The 25,159-nt window shown below is 35.5% G+C and overlaps 1 protein-coding gene across 37 annotated transcripts in view; it reads left to right on the forward strand.

Moving 5' to 3' along the window:
- DTNB (dystrobrevin beta) overlaps window positions 1-25,159 on the forward strand; it is a 248,628-nt gene that overhangs the window by 111,593 nt on the left and 111,876 nt on the right. For 34 of the 37 annotated variants that reach the window (XR_014254248.1, XR_014254249.1, XR_014254250.1 and 31 more), the window contains one exon: window positions 10,774-10,898. Coding sequence is in view for 26 of the 37 variants with exons in the window: in XM_082427562.1 (XP_082283688.1) it covers window positions 10,774-10,898 (125 nt within the window). In the remaining 11 variants the exon portion in view is untranslated. The other 3 variants (XM_082427568.1, XM_082427572.1, XM_082427573.1) reach the window with 3 other exon arrangements.

Raw genomic sequence — 25,159 nt, forward strand, 5'->3', positions numbered from 1 at the left:
TTGGCTAAGATGGCAAGTGAGCAGTCCCATGGGAGATGTTTACAGGGCCATGAAAACCCAGAGGAAGCTTAGCACAGTGAAATATAAACAGCAGAACTATACCCTGTGGGGTAGAACAGTCAGAAAGAAACTTTAAAAATAGGTCAGTCTAATTTTCTTAGAGGACCAGGGATAGACTTTCATGATTAATACAAGAAGTGGAAGTTATGAAACTATAAATAATGAAAATGAAAAACGTAGTTGTCAAACAAACTCACCAGATGGGCTGCATAGCAAACTGGATATAGCTAAAGAACACATTATTGAACTGAAAGATCAGGGCAAGAGATTCTCCCAAAACTCAGCATCAAGAGGTAAGAGAGTATCCTTTAAAAAAAAAAAAAAAAAAAGATAAGAGAGTATGAAACAAAGATTGAAGCATTTAGATTCATGTGGAAGTTCCAATATTTATCTAATAGAAGTTGCAAGTGAAGAAAATTGACAAGAGACAATGTTTGAAGAAATAATGTATTAAAAATTTCCAAAACTGAAAAAGTGTGAGCCCTTAGGTAGAAGGCCTACTAACTGAAGAAGAATACATTTTAAAAAGAAACAGCATAGTCAGCACCTACATACATCCTAGTGATAATGATTGCAGAGAAATTCCTAGGTGACAGTAGAGAAAAGACTGATGGTCTACAAAAGAATAAGAATCCAGATGACATTAGACTTTATCACTGGTTTTGAGAAACAACAGCAGAATGTCTTCAAGGTGCTGAGAGAAAATAAATTTGAACTTAAAATTCTGTTCTCACCCAAACTATCTATCAACAGCAAGGGCACTACAATAACATTTTCATAATTTAAGGACTTTGAAAGACCTTTGCTGAAAGAACTATTTAAAGATACACTGCAATAAGAAAAAAAAATGAACCAAGAAGGTAGTAATGGGATTTAAGAAAAAAAAGGAAGCAGAGAAATCAAAAACAATATTGAATATAAATAAATATTGGTTATAAAATATATGACGATTTTTAGTAAGTTGTAACTTAAATCAACAAAAATAGCAACATGGAATTTGTGGTTGGGGGAGTGGTAAAGGGAATTAAAAGCACACTAAAGATTTCAGGAGGAGGATAAAATGTAATTAACTCTAACTTGTAAGAAACTATAATTTTAAATATACATTAAAAATTTAAGGGTAACTACTTGGAAGAATTAGATATAAAATATAAACCTTAAAACTATTAGAAGGAAAAATGTAGCAAAAATAACCTTGACCAATCCAATAGAAGACAGGAAAATAGAAAAAGAGAAAATCATGGTAAAATAGAAAACACAAAATAAGTTGCTAGGAATACATTTAAGCATACATAGCAGTAATTAAAATAAATGAAAATGAATTAAACTCACCTACTAAAATGATCAAAACTCTCAGATTTATCAAAATGACAAAAACCACATGCTATTTCAGAGAAGATACACAGTTGATAATAAAGGGATGAAAAAGGTGGTATAAAATATTAATATGAGACAAAACAAGGCAAACAACATTGGAACGGACATAGGTGGGGAATTTAAAATGCTAAAAGGTATAATTTGTAAGAGTTGGTATCAGTTATAAGCCTGTTTGTCCTGCTCTTGATAACACTGCATGTTTATGTATATATGTGTATAAATTTATACATTTACAAATTAACTACAGAGGCTTTCTAAATGGTATTCCTGATTCTGCCCTTGTTACCTTCAGTTTATTCTAAGTATAGCAGCCAGAATGGTCCTGTTAAAAATCAGATCCTTGCTTGCTCAATACACTCCGATAGCTTCCCGTCTTGTTCAGGGTAAAGGTAGACTAAGCTAATTGTAGCCTGCCATCCCCAGTGACAAACATGCATGTAGGATGAAATATAATAACAAAACTGAAATGCAGAATTGAACTTGAATAAAAGAGAAATTCCTGGCTATCAAAAATTAAACCCCAAATTGTGATGTCCCCAGGATTTATCAGATGGGATACTGGATTTAGGCCAGTGGTTGGGGTTAGTGCCTCCATGGAGTAGGAAATGCAACTTGGGTCCACTCAAGGTGGGTAGAACTGGTATTTTTGTAAAAGCTGGAATTTTAGAAGGGCTGCCTCCTTGTGAAAGAGGGGCTAAAAATATTCCAGTGGCCCAGAGATAGTACAAGTAGGACTCCCATACAAAAAAGAGTCTCTGCTAAAGGTGAGCTTATCATCAAATATTGCAAACTCAATTATAAAACAATCTACTATGAGGGAGAATCAGCAAACACAACAAACAGTAGCTTTAGTATGCCAAGGACTTCAGAAAATGGTACATTTTAAAAATTAAAGAAGTAAGTCTAGGAATAGTGACATTTCAAAAAGGAACAAATTGAATTCCTACAAATAAAAAATAATAAGGTTAAGCTCAATGGAGGGGTTAAATAGCAAATTACAGACAGCTACAGCAAAAATTAGGGAATGGAAAATAAGTCTGAGGAAATTAACCAGGATACAGAATATTGAACACAGATATAGGGAAATGGCAAATGTGACAGGCAATTGAAGGATTTGAAGGATAGAATGAAAAGGTCTACCTAGAATTCCATACCTATCTAATCTAAGAGCAAAGAAGGAATACATATTTTCAGAAAAAGTCTCAGTGGGTTTGCCACCAATAGACCATTGCTAAAGGAACTAACGAAGGATATGTTTTGGGGAAAAAATGAATTGAAGCAATAAGGAAGAAATGGAACATAAGAAGAAATGGTGCACAGCAGAATTGGCAAATGCGAGTAAATTTAAATAAGCACTATTTGTAAATAATAATGACTAATAATTTTATTGGTCTTAAAATAAGATGCAGCTAAAGTACTAATCAACTATGACATTAATATAGTTGGGGCATGGTTAGAGTTAAAGGATTTGAAGTTACAGGATGAGAGTACAGATACTGTTTAAGATGGTGGTAAAATGTTCACATTAAATGAGTTAGAGGAGGTTCCTGACTTCTCTAGGGGATTTAATAGGCTTATGTTTCTGCTTGAATCTATGAGTTCTCATCACAAGGAAAAAATATGTTTTTCTTTTTCTTTTATTTTGTATCTATATGAGGTGATGAACATTCACTAAACTTACTGTGGTAATCAGTTCATAATGTGTGTAAGTCAAATCATTATGCTGTACATCTTAAATTTATACAGTGCTGTATGTCTATTATATCTCAGTAAGAAAAAAGAAAAAAAAAAAAGACATACCAAGCCAAGAACTAACCAAAAGAAAACTGGTGAAACTATATTAACCTCAGAAAATAGATTTCAGGGCAAAAATCTTTAGGAGAGAGATTAAAATGTTATATTTCATGTTATGTATATTTTATTACAATAAAAAAATCTTCACCAGAGGTAAAGTTTACAAAAGATAAAAAGATGAAATTAACAGTTATATATAAATATACAACTAATAGCATAGCTTTAAAATGTGTAAATAAAAATTAATAAGAGCACAATAAGAAATTAAAAATACATTATTAAAATGGGTAATTTTAACGCACTTCTCTCAACAATTGTTAGAATCATTAGACAAAAAACACAGAATGTAGAAAATTTGAATGTATCCAGCAATTAATGATTGCACATTCTTTTCAAACACACAAAACTTGACCACATAAATGAAGTCCCAGAAAAGAATTAGTGTCGATTATAGTGCATTTGAGCTAGGAATCAATAACAAAAAGATAAGAAAACAACTGTACATTGGTTATTGAAAGATTAGTTGAAATGAACAAACTCCTAAAACAACCTTGCTTTCCAAAACTGATTCAAGATAGAATAAAACCTGCAAATATTAGTATAATCATTAAAGAATTTGAATTAGTAGCTTAAAATATTTATACAAAGGAAACAACCAGGCCTGAGTGACTACATAAGTTTCAACAAACATTCAAAGAAAAGAATTCCAGTATTATAAAAATTTCCCAGATTCTAGAAAAAATAATGAGCATTCTGATTTCATTTTTGAGGCTAGAACTACCTTGGTACCAAAACCTTATGAGGGCAACAAGAAAGGAAAATTACAAGCCATTCTAATGAAGGCAAATAAAAGCCTAAACAAAGTATTATGAAACTCAACTCAGCAGTGTATACAAAAGATCATAATCACACTGGTTTTATTCCAGCAATTAAAGATAGATTATTATAATTTAGCCATATTCATAAGTTGATGGATTAAATCTGTATAATCATCTCAAAAGACATGTAAAACAGTGATTAAAACCTCATATCCACACAGACACACACTGCACTTTAGCAATCTAGGGGTGGAAGAATTTCCTTAACCTAATACATATAGGATATTTATAAAGACATAGTATCCATTATATTTACTGATGAAATGTCAAGAGTATTTGTTTTAAGATTGAAATCTTAAGATTTTAAGATTGAAAACAAAACAAGGAGGCTTGCTATCACCACTTCTATTCAGCATTTTCTTGGAGGTCCTAAAGCAGCAGAGTAAACAAGGAAAAGAGATAAAAGGCATTTTAATTGGAAGGAAACAAAGTTATCATTATTTAGTGATGACTGTTAATGTAGAAAGATTGAAAGAATCTCCAGATCACTAGAATTAAAGTAGAGTAGGGGCAATGAAAGTAAAAATAGATAAATTAGACTACATCAAAATTTAAAACTCCTGTGCATCAAAGGACACATCAAGATAGTAAAAAGGCAAACTGTGGTATGGGAGAAAATATTTACATATCATATATCTGATAAGGGGCTCATATCCAGATTATATAAAGAACTCCTATAACTTAAGAACAATAAAAAGCAAATAACCCATTAAAAAATTGGGTAAAGGAATAGACATTTCTCCAGAGATGATATATAAATGGCCAATATACTTAACATTACTTAACTGTACACTTAAAAATGGTTGAGATGGTAAATTTTATGTTATGTGTATTTTGCCAAAATTTTAAAAAATAAGAGAGCAAGGTTGCTGGATATAAAATCTTTCTATAAGTAGAAATAAATAACATACATATATCCTTTATGAACAAAAATCTATAACTTTATTGAAAGATATTTTAAAAGGCTTAGGGGAATTCCCTAGTGGGGTCCAGTGGTTAGGACTCCGCACTTTCATTGCCAAGGACCCGGGTTCGATCCCTGGTCAGGGAACTAAGATCCTGCCAGCCGCATGGTGTGGCCAAAAAAAAAAAAAAAAGAGGCTAAATACATGAGGAGATGAACATATTCGCGGAAAGGAATGTTCAGTGTGTGAACTGACATGTGAAGATGTCAGTTCTCTCCAGAATTGTCTATATATTCGATCAGTTCCCATCAAAATCCCAACAGGATTTTTTTTTGTGGTAAATGGACAGACTGATTGTAAAATTTAAGTGGAAGTGTGAAGGGTCAAGAATAACAAAGACTCTCCTAATGAAGAATGAAAGTTTGGGGCACTGGTACTACCTGAAAAGATAAGAGGAAACTGTAACAATTAAATCATCATGATACTGGTACAGGGATAGAAGTAGAATATCTATCTTGTAGGAGAAGAATGGATTGTTTATTAAGTGATCCTGAAGCAACTGATTATCTTTATTGGATACAATTGGATTATTTCCTTATACCTATCAAAGAAATCAGTTCTAAGTAGATTCAAACTTAAATATGAAAGATAAAAACTATGGAATAATGAAGACAATCTGGGAGGATACTGTTATGACATCAGGGAGGGGAATATTTCTTAAGATACAAAAGGCACAAAATAAAGAAAAGATTAATAAATTGGGACTACTGTATATTTAAAGATGACCATTCATTAAAAACAGTAGAGTGAAAAACCTTAAAGTGAAAGTTGTTTGTAAGATATAACTTCTGTAGGGTTAAAATACAAAAAATATAAAGAACTCTTACAAATCAATAAGAGAAAGACAAACCCAGTGAAACACGACGCCAAAGACAGGAACAGGCATTTCACAGACAAAGAAATACAAATGGCCCATAAACATTGGAAAAGATGCTCAGTATTTCTAGTAATAAGGGAATTGCAAATTAAAACCACAATAACATTTGTCACCCACCAGATTGGCAAATGTTAGAACGTCTGACTGTAACAAGGGTTGGCCAGAATGTAGAGTCAGGAAGTCCCTCACATAGCTGATGGGAGTGGAAATTAGCGTAACCACTTTGTAAAAGCAAATTGGCAGTGCCTAGTAACACTGAATGTGTATAATTTATGACCCAATAATTCCACTCTTAGGAAATTCTTTTACATGGCCAGCAGGAGACACGGACAAGAAAGTTTTATAGCAGCATTGTGACTGAGAGGGAACAAAGGGAAACAACCCAAATACATAAATTATGGTGTAACTGAGCAATGAAATACAATCAAGCCATGAAAAAATGAGTGAATTTTATCAACATATGCATCAACATGGACGAATTGTAACATAATTTTGAGTAAAAGAAGCCAGTTGCAGAAAAAAATATACATGTAAATCTATATAGGTTTTAAGCATGGACTAAATAAATCATGTATTTTTTATAGTACATAATTGCTAAAATAGTAAAATCAAGGAAATGATTAGTACAAAACCCAGGATACTGATAACCAGGAGAGGTGTGGGTGTGGTGGGAGTGGGCTGTATTGGATAAGGGCTCACAGCCAGGCTTCCAAGTGACCATAATGGTATATTTCTCAGGCAGAATAGTGGGTAGATGGGTATTTGTTTTATCACTTTTTAGACTGTACAGCCACATTTTATACACTTTCGAAGTATTCTTTTTTAATGTAACCTGTAATTTTTTTTCCAAGTTGACCTTACTTTATTTATTTTATTTTATTTTTTAAACATCTTTATTGGAGTAGAGTTGCTTTACAATGTTGTTAGTTTCTGCTGTATAACAGAGTGAGTCAGCTCTATGTATACATATATCCCCATATCCCCTCCCTCTTGCGTCTCCCTCCCACCCTCCCAATCCCACCCCTCTAGGTGGTCACAAAGCACCAAGCTGATTTCCCTGTGCTATGCAGCTGCTTCCCACTAGCTATCTATTTTACATTTGGTAGTGTACGTATGTCAGTGCCACTCTCTCACTTCGTCCCAGGTTCCCCTTCCCCCTCCCCGTGTCCTCAAGTCCATTTTCTACATCTGCGTCTTTATTTCTGTCCTGCCTCTAGGTTCTTCAGAACCTTTTTTTTTTTTTTAGATTCCATATATATGTGTTAGCATACGGTATTTATTTTTCTCTTTCTGACTTACTTCACTCTGTATGACAGACTTGGTCCATCCACCTCACTACAAATAACTCAATTTCGTTTCTTTTTATGGCTGAGTAATATTCCATTGTATATCTGTAACACATCTTCTTTATCCATTCATCTGTCGATGGACACTTAGGTTGCTTCCATATCCTGGCTGTTGTAAATAGTGCTGCAATGAACATTGTGGTACATGTCTCTTTTTGAATTATGTAACCTGTAATATTTTTAAGAGATGGTAGGAAATGTTTTGAAATTAGGTAAAGTGGATGAAGGTATTGAAAATGTACAAAGATTGAAAATCATTGCCTAAGAGGGTTTGGAGGAGATCTAATTTTCTAGGTTAGGGCCTCCCCGTATATCAGTGTGAGGGTTCAAGTGAGGGGAAAGGTACAAAGACCTGTCAGAACATCTCTGGCCTAGTGGCTTAAATGAAATGTGGAGTCACCAGTCCCTACACCTGGATTGCTTTTCTTCCTCCCTCACTCCCTGCACTTCTGTAAATATTTAGTGACTGACTACCAAGTCCTGGGCATTGTCCTGGGGGCCGAGTAGCCAGAAGAGGTAATGTCCCTGTCTTGGCACTTATAGTGGTTTTCGAACTCTTGCTCACACACTTAGTTAATCTTAGTTTCCTAACGTAGCTCCACAATGAAATCACTTTAGGCCCATATTGTAATTCATGCGTTGAGATCTTTTTAAGGAAATCATTTATCTACCTATTTAGACAACCTAATTGAATGCATTATCTTTAAATTTTCAGGATAATGTTCTTTTTGGTTTGATCCTAGCCCTTAGTTAGTTCCTATATATGTTTATTTCCAGTCTTTTTCCTCCTTCCCATACATATCAAGCATCTCTTGATGTACTCTACGTGGAATTGGCTTTGATGTATTGATGTATTGATTTTACCTTTCTATCTATCTTTTTGAGACTTGAAATGGGATCTAATCTTAAACCTTGACTTGGAGCAGTATTTTTGAAAGCACAACAAGCATGCTGCTAGAGAATATTAGGTGGTACAAAGGGAAACATTTTTTATTTTAACAGTCTTATTTTAATGTTTATGGTAAAATATACGCATGAAACCTGTGATTTCATGGCTATTATAATCCATCTCACATAGACTGCATGAATTAATGGCCCAGGTGGCTCTCAGATGTAGCAAAAAATCACGAAATGAGTGCATTGATTACACATGTAGTGTTTGGTTGTAAAGGTGAATTAAGATATTCTCTGGTGTCCTCTGATGGTCTCCTACTCATATCATAACTCTCAAAAAAATTAAGCTTATGTGGTTTAGTCAGGAAAAAGCAATCTAGAAAATTCATCTAGGCAAATAATTTATTCAAATTACATATTCTGGTATAGGTCAGGTTCTGGAACTACACAGATGAATAAAATGTATATCCTACCCTTCAAGACCACTGGTCTAACAGAGATAGGCATGTAAATTTAAAAGTGCAGCATAGTATTGGAACAGTGCAACAGTGGAAATGTGTACTTGGCAAGTGGGTAGCTTGGAAAGATGGGTGCCGACTTACGGAGTAGTGAGGAAAGTCTTCAGAGGGGAAGGGAGGCTTGCAAATAAGCAGCCTTGAGAGATGAGCAGAAAATTTAAAGAGAAATAGATTGGGAAAGGGAGATCTCAGAAAGGCACGTGCCAAGGTACAGAGATCTAAGAGAACATGGTACATTGGGTTAACTGAGCAGCTTGATGTTTATGCTGATGTGGGGTGAGAGGTGAGGACAGAGGGGGGAGCTGGATATGAAAGCTCCTAAGTGAGCTGTGATGGCGTGGATTTAGATCTTAGTCTATAAATGATTATCAGCCTTTGCAAGATTTTAAGCAGAAGACTGCATGATGTCTGGGGCAGTGTAGAAGATGGAGCAGAGGAGGAAGAATCAGAGTCATGTTACAGCTAGTCATTGGGCAAAGGGATGATGGAGAACATTTGTGGGGAAGTGCAGAATTTCTGCTTTGGGTAGCTTCATATAATTTTCAGGAAATTAGATTACATATAGATTTCCCCCAGAATTTAATGTGTTGAAGGGGATGGTGGTAGGTGATTTGCAGCCAATATATGAACTTTCTGAAGAGAATGGTATTATTCAGTCTGTCATAAACAAGGTATTAAGTAACTTTCCCTATATAGTCTGAAAGGTAAATAGATTTTGGCTTATTTTCTGTTAAAATATATGTAGGCAGCATATAAAAGTTAAGTGGAGATGTGCTACTGATGAGACACACAGCTGCAAACAATGTCTATTTTCTAAAGTAGTACATACAGTAATACACGGCAGAGGCAGAAGAATGAAATATTTAAACTTGTTTGCGACTAGTATCCTGCCAAGAAAATCTCAGACAACAGTTATTATCTAAAGGGAATTGGGGGGCTTCTCTGGTGGCGCAGTGGTTAAGAATCCTCCTGCCAATGCAGGGGACATGGGTTCGAGCCCTGGTCCGGGAAGATCCCACGTGCTGCGGAGCAACTAAGCCCGTGCACCCCAACTACTGAGCCTGCATTCTAGATCCCACAGGCCACAACTACTGAGGCCGTGTGCCACAACTACTGAAGCCCGCATGCCTAGAGCCGTGCTCTGCAACAAGAGAAGCCACCACAATGAGAAGCCTGCGCACTGCAACAACGAGTAGCCCTGCTCACCGCAGCTAGAGAAAGCCTGTGCAGCAATGGAGATCCAACGCAGCCAAAATATAAATAAATAAATAAACAAATTAATTAATTTTTTTAAAGTGTCCTTTAGATATGGGTTTCATATTCTACATATCTTAGTCGTGGCATATTGTTTACTTTTGTGCATATTTACTATTATACCTTAGGCCTGCTAGTCTTTGGATTTAGTGTGTATTGTTCTACCTTCCCAGGAAATGTATTAGTATGCCAACTTATTTTTGTACCTTCAGCATATCATAATTTATAGTCACAGATCTGATGCTTCCTGTGTATGTGAGTGCACTCATTTGTATCTGTATACATAGCCAGACCCTTAACACCAAATGTTCTGTTTCATGTTCATTTGGGGAATATTCTCTTAATATTTTGGGGAATGGGGGTTAGTCAGCTAATTTGCTAACATTCGAGAGCCGTGAGCTCTCAGCATTATCTTAACCTTTTAGTATTTTAGTCCAGCAAAAATTTCTGACTCTGACCAGGGAATTAACTATAACATCTTACCAGAATGATCCAGAAGCATCAAAACAGGGAGTTCCTGCAAAGGGCACACAGAGATGTTCAAAAGGAAAGTTAACACTAACTGAATAGTGTGACTGCATAGTAGAAATGAGGGAGTTAGGACAGAAACGAAGGGCCACAAACGACCTTGAAACAACCCCTTGAAACAACCGTAGGTTCCTTTCTGCAAGGCTCAGTAGTGGTGACTGTAATGCAACTTAGTTTGTATTTACAAAGATATTTTCTACAGCTCTTGTCACTAAGTTAAAATTCTGTTTCATTCTTTTGAAAATTCAATTTCTTATTTCCATATTTTCTACTTTGACACAGAAATCCCCTGCAAAGAAGCTGAGCCATGCAATTAGTAAATCCTTGGGGTGTGTACCCACCAGAGAACCTCCGCACCCTGTTTTTCCTGAACAACCAGAGAAACCACTTGACCTTGCAAATATAGTGTAAGTATACGATAGATGTGGATTATACTGAAATGGAAACCTTGCTGAATTCTTTTGGGTCAAAACCGAATATCACCTAACATGAACATTTCACCTTCTGGTTTTTACTTTACTTTTGGGGATCTTAAGACTTCAAGCTTTCAGCTCTTTAAATCACCATAAATACCTGCATGGAAACCTAGCTCCTGAGCCCTGAAAGCCTAAGTTATGTAGCGGTCCCCTTCAGAAAATTAAGAGTAATTAGTGTGCTGGGTTTAACAAGGTTGTCTTTTGTTATCTGTGTTCTTCCCTTAAATCAGCAGTAGAGATCTTTTCTTCTTTACAACAGTTAATGACCATAGAGATTTTAAAAGTTAGTTTAGACCACATGGAAATGAAAATCAACCTAATTTGCTCTTTTTGTATTGAGAGAAAATTAGGAACCACAAGACCGTACTCTATAAATAAAACTAGTGTTTTATTTTTATTTTCAGTTAAATATTCTTGCTAAAGAAAAGAAAGCTGGAGGGCAACAAAAAAGCTAGAGAAATGAAGAGGAAAAGTAAGGAGGAGGAGAAACAATGAAGGATAAGATTCAGCCTTTGAACTGATTTCTTCCCTCTGAATTAAATAATGATATTAAGTGTACTCTGCTAGATAAAGTTGGTAGGTTTTTGATTATTAGTCTTACTCAGGTATTTAGAAGTTTTTCTGTTGCAGTAGACATCCGTTTCTTTTACCTAGCTCAAATTACATAGTTTGATTAAATGAGCTCTTAGAGTTCTTGATCTTTTCTTTCTCTTCGTTCAGTAATTTTCAAAACTTTAATATTTATTAAAATAATACACACATATAGATTAAAAGTTCAATAATACAGAAAAAATACAACAATACGTATAACGAAACGCAGCACATCCTCCCCAGTTTCACTGTGCTTTGTTTGGGTTTTTAGATCTCCTAATGGATACCTCCATATCGCTAAATAATATATTCAGAGCACCATTTCTTGGCTTATCCGTTTTGGACATTATTGAATTCCTTCTGTGGTGTAAGGGACCAACCTCATTTATAACTCTACGTATCAACCCATCTCATCTTTTCATAATTATATCACCATTTTAAAAATTAGTTACCTTTGTACTCTTGAATGTAATTTTTAAACTTCTCTTTCTTGTAACTTCTTTTGACTTCTACTATGTAAACGAAGGAAGTTTTAACCTTCTATCTGCTTCTCCCTTCGCCTCCTAACTTCTGTCATCTGTGCCATTACTTTTATTATCAAAGCTGATAATATTTCTCTTCTCTCCTATGATCATAACTAAGTCTTCTGAGATTTATTAAGGGCTCAATCTAAAAGTTGAAAACCAAATAACAGCACTTTCAGTTAATTCCATTCATTACAAAGTCAAGCAGTGTGCTGTCATTCTGTGTACCCTTTGTTTAGTTCCAGTGTCACAATCCCTGTGCAGTTGTTCTTGTCAGAGTTCAGTGGGATCTTCTTTCTTATATACCACAGGTAGCTCAAAAGTGTGCCTGTTGACTTTATAACTGGACTGACTTTCTTGTACTGTTTTTGTGGTGGTTTTTCCTTCAGTTTCCCATTGATTTCTTCTTCCTGGGGAAAATATATGCTTTTCTCCCACTGTGTTCCATAGTAGATTTTACTTATTTGTGTGTAATCCATTTTTTGGTTAAATTTGTTAACCTTTTCCCTTTTTGGTTAGTGTTTTTCATTTGAATTAAAAACAAAAAACAGAACCCTTGCCTGCTCCAACATTGTAGTGATATTTCTCTCTCTTTTTAAGCTTTGAAGATGTCCTTTTTACATATGTCTTTAATTCATCTGGAACAAATTTTTGTGTGTGGTGTGATGTGGAATATCCAGTTTTCTCTCTCTCTGCATTTGAATAATAACTTGTCTCAATGCCATTTTTTGGATAATCCATCATTTCCCCACTTAACTACAATGCCACCATTGTCATAAATGAAGTTTGCAAATACGCACGGTCTGGTTTCTGGGCTCTTTATTCTGTTCCTTTGGTCAAAATGTCTATCACTATGCCAATATCATACTATCTTAATTACTGTAAGGGATTAAGTCATCTTTTTTAGGAGTGTCTTGTCTATTCTTTGCCCTTTGCTCTTTCATATAAATTTGAGAATCAGCTTATTGAGTCCCTCATAAAATTTTGTTGGAGTTTTGATCAGAGATTTATTGAATCTAAAGATCAAATTGGGAAGAACAGACATCTTTATAATATTAAGTCTTCCATTCCATGAATGCGTTATGTCTTTCCATTTGTTTAAATATCCTTTTGTGCCATTTAGTAAAGCTTTATAATTTTTCCTCAGAAAGGTCTTGTACATGTTAAATTAATTCTTGTGTACTTTGCATTTGTTGCTGCTGTTGCAAATGATGCCTTTTTTGTCTGCAGTTATTTTGAGATATAATTTACGTGGAATAAAATGCTCCCACTTTAAGTGTACAATTCAGTGATTTTTGGCAAATGTGTACAGTCATGCAAATGGTATCTTTTTTGAACTATGTTTCTTAACAGTTTGTTGCTGGTGTATGGACATGCACGTTGCTTTTGTATTTTAATCCACTATGTAGTCATCTTGTGTAACTTGTTCATAATTCTAGCAATTTGTACTCACATTCTTTTGGATTTTCTATAAATCATTATATCACCTGCAAATAATGATTGCCTTTTGTCTTCCCTCCCATTCTTTATGCTTTTAAATATACTCATTTTTTTTTCTTTTGGTTTTATTATGCTGGCTAGAGCCTCCAGTGCAATATTGCATGCAATGGTTTGATAGGCATTCTTGCATTATTACTGATACCAAAGAGAACACTTTCAGCATTCATTTTAGCATGTCTTTTGATGTTGGTTTTTTGTAGAAACTGTTTATCAGATAAAAGAGGTTCCCTTTTATTCCTAGTTTGCTAGTGCTTTCTTTTTGTCATGAATGATGTCAAATTTTATCAGAGACTTTCTGCATTGAGATGATAGCCTGAGTTTCTTTATTCTCTTAATATAGTGAATTACATTAATTGTTTTTTAAACAACCCTACATTCCTGGAATAAACATAAGTTGACCCTCCCTTTAATACACTGCTAGATTTCACTTGCTAATATTTTGTTTAGCTTTTTTCTATGTTTATGAGTTAAATTGTCCTGTAATTTCTCTTGATTTTTTTGTTTTGTTTTTAGGACAAAGTTTGCCCAGTTTGCTATCTTCAAAAAGTTGAGGAGAATTCTCTCTTTTTATGTTTTTTGGGGAGAGCTTGTTTAAGATTGGAATTATTTGCTCCTCGTATTTTTGGTAAAACTCACCAGTGAAGCCATCTGTGCCTTAAACCTTCTTTGTGGGGAGATTTTTAACTATTAATTCCATTAATAGTTAAAAAAAAAACAGTCTTTTAAAAAGAGTATAAGACTATTTTCATTTTGTATTTCTTTTTGAGTCACTTTGGAACATTTTATAGATGTAGGAGTTTGTCAGTTCCATCTAATTTTCAAAGTTATTGGCACAAAGTTTATAATATTTATCTATAGTATCTGTGCTAACATCTTTTTCATTCCTACTCTCACATATTTACAGTTTTTTCCTTTTTTTTTTCTTTCCTTGAAAAATCTTGCCATAGGCTTGTCCAGTCTGTTAGGCTTTCAGAGGACCAACTTTTGGTTTTGATGATTCTTTTATTGTATGTACTGTATTTTAAAAATTTCATTTATTTCCATCCTTTATTATTTCTTTTGTTAAAGCTTCTTTGGGTTTATTTTGCTACTCTTTTTCTAACTTATTTAAAGATATGGTTACCTTACTGATTTCAGGTTTTTTCCCCCACATTTAAGCATTTAAGGCTATAAATTTCTCTAAGCACTACCTGAGTAATGTCCAAGTTTTGTTATGTAATTTTTTTATTGTTCAATTCTAAATATTTTCTAAGTTCTGTTATTTCTTCTTTGAGAAGTATACTTTCTTAATTTCCAAACATATGAGGGTTTTCTAGTTACCTTTTTGTTATTAATTTCTAATTTAATTTCATTTTGGTCTGAAAAATGTTCTATATTATTCAGTTCTTTCAAATTTGTTGAGACATGCTTATTATCTAGTATATGATCAAGTTTTTATTATGTTCCAAGTAAACTTGAAAACGTTGGGTTGCTTGTTGGGTACAGAGTTTATAGTAAATGAATGTATGGCAATTAAGTCAGATTTGTTAACCATGTTACTCAAATCTTCTACAGCCTTACTTACTTGTTCAAAATTATACATATTTCACTAGGAAGTTAAAAATTTATTCTTATGTAGTGACTTTCTTTATTCCTAATAATTCTATTTGTTCTGTAGTATATTTTATCTGCTAGTAACATCTTTTAAGATTTTTTGCTAGGTATGCACCCGGTATAACTTTTCCCATCCTTTTTCTTTCAATTTTTCTGTGTCCTTAGGTTTTCAGTATGTTTCTTATAAATTGTAAGCTGGATTTTAAGGGTGACATCCCACTCTAGTCACCCTTTCCCCCACGGGTAACCATTCTAATGTGCTTATTGTATATCCTTTGATTACAATAAGGAACAATCCTGTTCTTGAAAACTAGGTATTGTTTTCTATGTCCTTTTTTTAAAGTTTACACAAGTGGTATGTGAACCGTGTTTTGCCTATCCATTCTCCCTGGGATGGACATCTGGGTTGCCTTCAGATCTCTGCCTCCACATATAATGCTGCAGTAAATGCCTCAGATGTTTCCCAAATGGAACTGGGTAAGAATTTCTTTATACCTAGAATACAGGCGTTAGGTGAAGGATTATGTACATCTTGACCAGAAGAAGTGTGTTGGGGAATCCAGTAGTTCAGTGTAGACTTTCAGTTAATCTCTCCATTCTAATTCATACCACACCTCTCCCTGGTGTGCCTGAGTTTGAAGACTTTCTGGTCAGTTTCACTAGCAGGTAACCTCTAGTTTCTTACCAGCCCAGAAAAAAAGTAGTCACCTGGCTGTGTGCTGCTGGGGAGTCCGGTGGAGGAGGTGGATGTGTTCTGCGTCACAGGCAGACTTTCAACTAATCCCGCTCTTTCTAATGCAGCCCCTCACTTCTCTTTCAGAGGCACCAGGCATCTGTAATTGCTGAGCATTCATGGTCATCTGTGTTTCCACCTCCCTTGTCTCAGGATGAACTTGACCTCAGATTTCTTCTTCTCTGTATATTAAAAAAGCCCTCCCCATTTCTAGTTTCTGTTAGTAAGGAATTCAGTGTAGGATTGAGAGCTAAGAATTGAAACCTGATTTTTTCTATATTGACTATTATCATTTTATTGTATTTACCTCAGATCTTTTTTAAAAAAAATAAATAAAACATAGGAGATAATGTTGTGGTTTCCTAAGTCCTTCCTAATCCCATTACCGTTTCTCTCTCCCAAAGAGTAGCCACTAACATTTATTTGGTATCTGTCACTCTGTACATGTTTTTATACTTTTGCTAGATGTATATGCATCTTAAAATCACATATTTTAAAACTTTATATAAATGGTCATGCTCTGCATAGTCTTCTGTAAGTTTATTACTTTATAAATATTGGGTGGGCCAAAAGGTTCATTTGGTTTTTTCCATAAGATGGCTCTAGTAGCACTTAGTTGTCTTTAACTTCATTTGGAACAATTTTGTTAGATTGTATGTGACAGCTGTCATATCAGTGTGCATTTAAAAAAAGACTTATCAAAATCGGTGCATTTTTGTGTAGCCACTTTAATATTGAAGATGGAAGAAAAAAAGCAACATTTTTGGCATATTATGCTTTATTATTTCAAGAAAGGTAAAAACACAACTGAAACTTACAAAAAGATCTGTGCAAGTGTACGGAGAAGGTGCTGTGACTGATCAAACATGTCAAAAGTGGTTTGCGAAGTGTTGTGCTGGAGATTTCTCGCTGGACGATGCTCCACGGTCGGGTAGACCAGCTGAAGTTGAAGTTTCTGGCTCTACCATCTTAACACGAGGCCTCATTGGTCACTGCAGCTGGGGAAGAGAGTGTGTGGGGACCTCACATCAATTCTTCTGTGCTTTGGTGACACGTGTCGTTTCCTTCACAACTGTACTAACTTCAAGTATAGATCATCTTCCGGGTACCTAGGAAGGAGAGGAGAACCAGATATTGGTCAGCTCTAGTAATGTATACCGTAAGTGTATTCAACTTTACTAGATATTTCCAGACTAGGTATAACCTAGAACTCAAATTTTATAGTTCAGGTATTTATTAATCTAAATTATTCCCAAGCCATGTAGATAGTCAGTAGACCACTCAGAAAATGTAGTGATAGCTTCCCTTTTGTATTCTGATGAAATTTTGAGTAATTAATCCTATTTGGATTGACTAGACAACTTTTAAAGTTGCATTCAACTTTGAGGTTCTATGTTTAACAGATTTTTTTTAATATATATATTCACATACCAGTGGTTCCCAAACCTGGCTGATACCAGGGTCACTAAGCTTTTAAAAGTATAGAATACTAGATTACTTCTGTTTTAGGTCAACTGAATCATTATTCTGGGGGTGGCCTGGAATCTACCTTTTGAAAAGGTTTCCTTGTGAATCTGATCAGATTATGGAACCACTTCATTAGAACATAAATGGTTTTAGCTATATGAACAACAAGCTAAGAATTCACTATTAATTATCCAAAAATGCGTATAGAGTACAACTGAAATATAAATATGTGAACAGCAATTCTTAATGCTTGCTGAAATTTAAATTTTCCATTCATTCAGCAAATATTTATTAAGGATATTCCAGGTATTATGCAAGGTGCAAACAGTATTCACACAGTGCTTTGCTTACTTGCAAATAGGTTTGAGTGACAGTGAAGAAGCCAATTTTATAAAGTACAGTGTTTTCGGCTGGCTTCCTTAGGAAAAAGTTACAAGTATAGATGAGAAAATTGTGAGGAGTGGGCCACTGTGCATTTCTTAATCATGATCAGGAAAAAGAAAAAGATTGCTGTTTTGCACTTAGAGATGAAGGTAGCTTCTACATTTGAATGCTTAAAGTCAGCAAAATATTTCATTTAGATAGGATCATGATTGTTTTAATCATTGTTTCACTATATTAATTTAGAAGGGTCCTTTTCTGGACAAAGAATAGACAACATTCTTGTACTTCAGGAGTCTTTACACATTGCAGGTATTATTTTCAGACACTTAAAGTTGCTTTTATTTGTTTTACTAAAAATCAGTAATCCTGATTTGGTTGAATGCCGTCTACCAAGGAGGCTGAGAGTTGGGAATAGGGACTGGATGACCAATGTACTTGAACTAGGCCACTAATTAAACACTTTTCAACTAGACTCACCCTTAATAGTTATTTCTTACATAGCATGCTTATTTGCTCACAAATTTTCAAAAAAAAGGGAGCATGCTGGAATGTATATATCTTTGACCATTTCAAGCTTGATCTTTCTCAGAGTAGAGAATAAAGTTTCTTACTGAAGTTTTAGTTTAATGGGAAAACTTGTTAATTTTTTTCTTTATGTTTCTGGCTTCCATTTCGTATTTAAAATTAATTTTCTCCCTTCAATATTACAAAAATACCTCTGTCAATAAATTTCTTATTTCTGTATTTTTTCCTTTTTTGTTGTTGTTGTTGTCAGATATGAGCTAGGAATTTAAGTTTATTTTTTTCAAAATGGAGAGCCATTTGTCCCACCTCTATTATTTTCCTGTTTACTGTGTTGCAGTTTTAATTTTGCCTTCCTTTTGACAATTGATACTCACTTTGAAAACTCTGAGAAATAATATAGATCACATATTTGTCCTATATATATAAAGTAATTGTCTAATAAGATGTCTTTACCTTGTAGTCTGTCTTTATCTTACTGGTAGGTTAAGAAAGGGTTTTGTGAAGAATAACATTTACAGTGAAGCCTAAAACATAAATAGGGATTAGGTACATGGAGGGCAGCGGGAGGAGTATTCCCAGCAGAGGAGGAGCAGGAAAACAGAGAGCAAGAGGAAGGCTGCAGAGGTAGGCAAAGACCACCTGAGATATGGGACATTATCCCAAATTGAAGGGATTTGGATAGGAGAGGGACATGTTGAATTTTGCATGTTAAGAAATCACCTCCTGTTGTGTGGAAATAGGGAGTGGGACAAGGATGAAAAAGCCGAGGCCAGCTAGGTTTTTTTTTTTTTCATGTACCAGGTGAGAGATGATGGTGGTTTGGACTATCGTGGTGGTAATGGAGATGGAGAAAAGTTTGTAAACATATTTTATTTTATTATTATTTTTTAACATCTTTATTGGAGTATAATTGCTTTAAAATGGTGTGTCAGTTTCTGCTTTATAACAAAGTGAATCAGTTATACATATACATATGTGCCCATATCTCTTCCCTCTTGCATCTCCCTCCCTCCCATCCTCCCTATCCAACCCCTCTAGGTGGTCACAGAGCACTGAGCTGATCTCCCTGTGCTACGCGGCTACTTCCCACTAGCTATCTATTTTACATTTGGTAGTGTGTGTATGTCCGTGCCACTCTCTCACTTTGTCACAGCTTACCCTTCCCCCTCCCCGTATCCTCAAGTCCATTCTCTAGTAGGTCTGCGTCTTTATTCCTGTCTTGCCCCTAGGTTCTTCATGACATTTTATTTTTATTTTTTTTAGATTCCATATATATGTGTTAGCATATGGTATTTGTTTTTCTCTTTCTGACTTACTTCACTCTGTATGACAGACTCTAGATCCATCCACCTCACTACAAATAACTCAATTTCATTTCTTTTTATGGCTGAGGAATATTCCATTGTATATATGTGCCACATCTTCTTTATCCATTCATCTGTTGATGGACACTTAGGTTGCTTCCATGTCCTGGCTATTGTAAATAGAGCTGCAATGAACATTTTGGTACCTGACTCTTTTTGAATTATGGTTTTCTCAGAGTATATGCCCAGTAGTGGGATTGCTGGGTCATATGGTAGTTCTATTTTTAGTTTTTTAAGGAACCTTCATACTGTTCTCCATAGTGGCTGTATCAATTTACATTCCCACCAACAGTGCAAGAGGGTTCCCTTTTCTCCACACCCTCTCCAGCATTTATTGTTTGTAGATTTTTTGATGATGACCATTCTGACCGGTGTGAGATCATATCTCATTGTAGTTTTGATTTACATTTCTCTAATGATTAATGATGTTGAGCATTCTTTCATGTGTTTGTTGGCAAACTGTATATCTTCTTTGGAGAAATGTCTGTTTAGGTCTTCTGCCCATTTTTGCATTGGGTTGTTTGTTTTTTCGATATTGAGCTGCATGAGCTGCTTCTAAATTTTGGAGATTAATCCTTTGTCACTTGCTTCATTTGCAAATATTTTCTCCCATTCTGAGGGTTGTCTTTTGGTCTTGTTTATGGTTTCCTTTGCTGTGCAAAAGCTTTTAAGTTTCATTAGGTCCCATTTGTTTATTTGTGTTCTTATTTCCATTTCTCTAGGAGGTGGGTCAAAAAGGATCTTGCTGTGATTTATGTCATAGAGTGTTCTGCCTATGTTTTCCTCTAAGAGTTTGATAGTGTCTGGCCTTACATATATGTCTTTAATCCATTTTGAGTTTATTTTTGTGTATGGTGTTAGGGAGTGTTCTAATTTCATTCTTTTACATGTAGCTGTCCAGTTTTCCCAGCACCACTTATTGAAGAGGCTGTCTTTTCTCTACTGCATATTCTTGCCTCCTTTATCAAAGATAAGGTGACCATATGTGCGTGGGTTTACCTCTGGGCTTTCTATCCTGTTCCATTGATCTCTATTTCTGTTTTTGTGCCAGTACCATACTGTCTTGATTACTGTAGCTTTGTAGTATAGTCTGAAGTCAGGGAGCCTGATTCCTCCAGCTCCGTTTTTATTTCTCAAGATTGCTTTGGCTATTCGGGGTCTTTTGTGTTTCCATACAACTTGTGAAATTTTTTGTTCTAGTTCTGTGAAAAATCCCAGTGGTAATTTGATAGGGATTGCATTGAATCTGTAGATTGCTTTGGGTAGTAGAGTCATTTTCACAATGTTGATTCTTCCAATCCAAGAACATGGTATATCTCTCCCATCTATTTGTATCATCTTTAATTTCTTTCATCAGTGTCTTAGAATTTTCTGCATACAGGTCTTTTGTCTCCTTAGGTAGGTTTACTCCTAGACATTACATTCTTTTTGTTGCAGTGGTAAATGGGAGTGTTTTCTTAATTTCACTTTCAGATTTTTCATCATTAGTGTATAGGCATGCAAGAGATTTCTGTGCATTAATTTTGTATCCTGCTACTTTACCAAATTCATTGATTAGCTCTAGTAGTTTTCTGGTAGCATCTTTAGGATTCTCTATGTATAGTATCATGTCATGTGCAAACAGTGACAGCTTTACTTCTTCTTTTCCGATTTGGATTCCTTTTATTTCTTCTCTGATTGCTGTGGCTAAAACTGACAAAATTATGTTGAATAGTAGTGGTGAGAGTGGGCAACCTTGTCTTGTTCCTGATCTTAGTGGAAATGGTTTCAGTTTTTCACCATTGAGGACGATGTTGGCTGTGGGTTTGTCATATATGGCCTTTATTATGTTGAGGAAATTTCCCTCTATGCCTACTTTCTGGAGGGTTTTTATCATAAATGGGTGTTGAATTTTGTTGAAAGCTTTTTCTGCATCTATTGAGATGATCATATGGTTTTTCTCCTTCAATTTGTTAATATGGTGTATCACATTGATTGATTTGTGTATCTTGAAGAATCCTTGCATTCCTGTGATAAACCCCACTTGATCATGGTGTATGATCCTTTTAATGTGCTGTTGGATTCTGTTTGCTAGTATTTTGTTCAGGATTTTTGAATCTATCACTGATATTGGCCTGTAGTTTTCTTTTTTGTGACATATTTGTCTGGTTTTGGTATCAGGGTGATGGTGGCCTCGTAGAATGAGTTTGGGAGTGTTCCTCCCTCTGCTATATTTTGGAAGAGTTTGAGAAGGATAGGTGTTAGCTCTCCTCTAAATGTTTGATAGAATTCGCCTGTGAAGCCATCTGGTCCTGGACTTTGGTTTGTTGGAAGATTTTTAATCACAGTTTCAATTTCAGTGCTTGTGATTGGTCTGTTCATATTTTCTATTTCTTCCTGGTTCAGTCTTGGAAGGTTGTACATTTCTAAGAATTTGTCCATTTCTTCCAGGTTGTCCATTTTTTTGGCATAGAGTTGCTTATAGTAGTCTCTTATGATGCTTTGTATTTCTGCAGTGTCAGTTATTACTTCTCCTTTTTCATTTCTAATTCTATTGATTTGAGTCTTCTCCCTTTTTGTCTTGATGAGTCTGGCTAATGGTTTATCAATTTTGTTTATCTTCTCAAAGAACCAGCTTTTAGTTTTATTGATCTTTGCTGTTGTTTCCTTCATTTCTTTTTCATTTATTTCTGATCTGATCTTTATTATTTCTTTCCTTCTGCTAACTTCGGGGTTTTTTTTGTTTTTCTTTCTCTAATTGCTTTAGGTGTAAGGTTAGGTTGTTTATTTGAGATATTTCTTGTTTTTTAAGGTAGGATTGTTTTGCTATAAACTTCCCTTTAGAACTGCTTTTGCTGCATCCCATAGGTTTTGGGTCATCGTGTTTTCATTGTCATTTGTTTCTAGGTATTTTTTTATTTCCTCTTTGATTTCTTCAGTGATCTCTTGGTTATTTAGTAGTGTATTCTTTAGCCTCCATGTGTTTGTATTTTTTACAGTTTTTTTCCTGTAATTGATATCTAGTCTCATAGCATTGTGGTCGGAAAAGATACTTGATATGATTTCAGTTTTCTTAAATTTACCAAGGCTTGATTTGTGACCCAAGATATGATCTGTCCTGGAGAATGTTCCATGTGCACTTGAGAAGAATGTGTATTCTGTTGTTTTTGGATGGAATGTCCTATAAATATCAGTTAAGTCCATCTTGTTTAATGTATCATTTAAAGTTTGTGTTTCCTTATTTATTTTCATTTTGGATGATCTGTCCATTGGTGAAAGTGGGGTGTTAAAGTCCCCTACTATGATTGTGTTACTGTCAATTTCCCCTTTTATGGCTGTTGTATTTGCCTTATGTATTGAGGTGCTCCTATGTTGGGTGCACAAATATTTACAATTGTTATGTGTTCTTCTTGGATTGATCCCTTGATCATTATGAAGTGTCCTTCTTTGTCTCTTGTAATAGTCTTTGTTTTAAAGTCTATTTTGTCTGATATGAGAATTGCTACTCCAGCTTTCTTTTGATTTCCATTTGCATGGAATATCTTTTTCCATCCCCTCACTTTCAGTCTGTATGTGTCCCTAGGTCTGAAGTGGGTCTCTTGTAGACAGCATATATACGGGTCTTGTTTTTGTATCCATTCAGCCAGTCTGTCTTTTGGTGGGAGCATTTAATCCATTTACATTTAAGGTAATTATCGATATGTATGTTCCTATTACCATTTCTTAATTGTTTTGGGTTTGTTATTGTAGGTCTTTTCCTTCTCTTGTGTTTCCTGCCTAGAGAAGTTCCTTTAGCATTTATTGTAAAGCTGGTTTGGTGGTGCTGAACTCTCTCAGCTTTTGCTTGTCTGTAAAGGTTTTAGTTTCTCTGTCAAATCTGAATGAGATCCTTGCTGGGTAGAGTAATCTTGGTTGTAGGTTTTTCCCTTTCATCACTTTAAATATGTCCTGCCACTGCCTTCTGGCTTGGAGAGTTTCTGGTGAAAGATCAGCTATTAACCTTATGGGGATTCCCTTGTGTGTTATTTGTTGCTTTTCGCTTGCTGCTTTTTATATTTTTTCTGTGTATTTAATTTTTGATAGTTTGATTAATATGTGTCTTGGCATGTTTCTCCTTGGATTTTCCTGTATGGGACTCTCTGCGCTTCCTGGACTTGATTGACTATTTTCTTTCCCATATTAGGGAAGTTTTCAACTATAATCTCTTCAAATATTTTCTCAGTCCCTTTCTTTTTGTCTTCTTCTTCTGGGACCCCTATAATTCGAATGTTGGTGCGGTTAATGTTGTCCCAGAGGTCTCTGAGACTGTTCTCAATTCTTTTCATTCTTTTTCTTTACTCTGCTCTGCAGTAGTTATTTCCACTATTTTATCTTCCAGGTCACTTATCCGTTCTTCTGCCTCAGTTATTCTGCTATTGATTGCTTCTAGAGAATTTTTAGTTTCATTTATTGTGTTGTTCATCCCTGTTTGTTTGCTCTTTAGTTCTTCTCGGTCCTTGTTAAATGTTTCTTGTAGTTTCTCCATTCTATTTCCAAGATTTTGGATCATCTTTACTGTCATTATTCTGAATTCTTTTTCAGGTAGACTTCCTGTTTCCTCTTCATTTGTTAGATCTGGTGGGTTTTTGCCTTGCTCCTTCATCTGCTGTGTGTTTCTCTGTCTTCTCATTTTCCTTAACTTACTGTGTTTGGGGTCTCCTTTTCACAGGCTGCAGGTTCATAGTTCCTGTTGTTTTTGGTGTCTGTTCCCAGTGGCTAAGGTTGGTTCAATGGGTTGTGTAGGCTTCCTGGTGGAGGGGACTAGTGCCTGTGTTCTGGTGGATGAGGCTGGATCTTGTCTTTCTGGTGGGCAGGTCCACGTCTGGTGGTGTGTTTTGGGGTGTCTGTGACCTCATTATGATTTTAGGCAGCCTCTCTGCTAATGGATGGGGTTGTGTTCCTGTCTTGCTAGTTGTTTGGCATAGGGTGTCCAGCACTGTAGCTTGCTGGTCGTTGAGTGGAGCTGGATCTTGGCATTGAGATGGAGATCTCTGGGAGATTTTTGCTGTTTGATATTACATGGAGCTGGGAGGTCTCTTGTGGACCAGTGTCCTGAACTTGGCTCTCCCACCTCAGAGGCACAGCCATGACGCCTGGCTGACACACCAAGACCCTGTCATCCACACGTCAAAGACTGAACTTGATGAGATTCAACCAGTGCCAGCAGAAGACATGATGGCTGAGGCCAAGGTGTCACCCTCTTACCTCACGTCCAAGACCACCATTTTTTTAGCTGCACCCTCAAAGAAACGTACAGCAGGGAAGTTAAGACCCAGGTGTCCACTTGCAAGAGTCAACAGAAGCTCTACAGCGGCTAGATTGTGGACCACAAACCGTGGGTCCGAAGGCAACACAGGAAATGTTCACACACGCATGTAAAAGGGTCTCCCGCACTCTTGTCCAGTCTAATACCCTTTCCTTTTCCTAATCTTGTGTTTACAAAATCGTTTGGCAAGGCTTTCAGTAGAGTGCAAATACTCCTAAGAGATTAGA

Source organism: Balaenoptera physalus (genome assembly GCF_965194825.1).
Source record: "Balaenoptera physalus genome assembly, chromosome: 15".
In the NCBI taxonomy this organism is placed as follows: domain Eukaryota; kingdom Metazoa; phylum Chordata; class Mammalia; order Artiodactyla; family Balaenopteridae; genus Balaenoptera; species Balaenoptera physalus.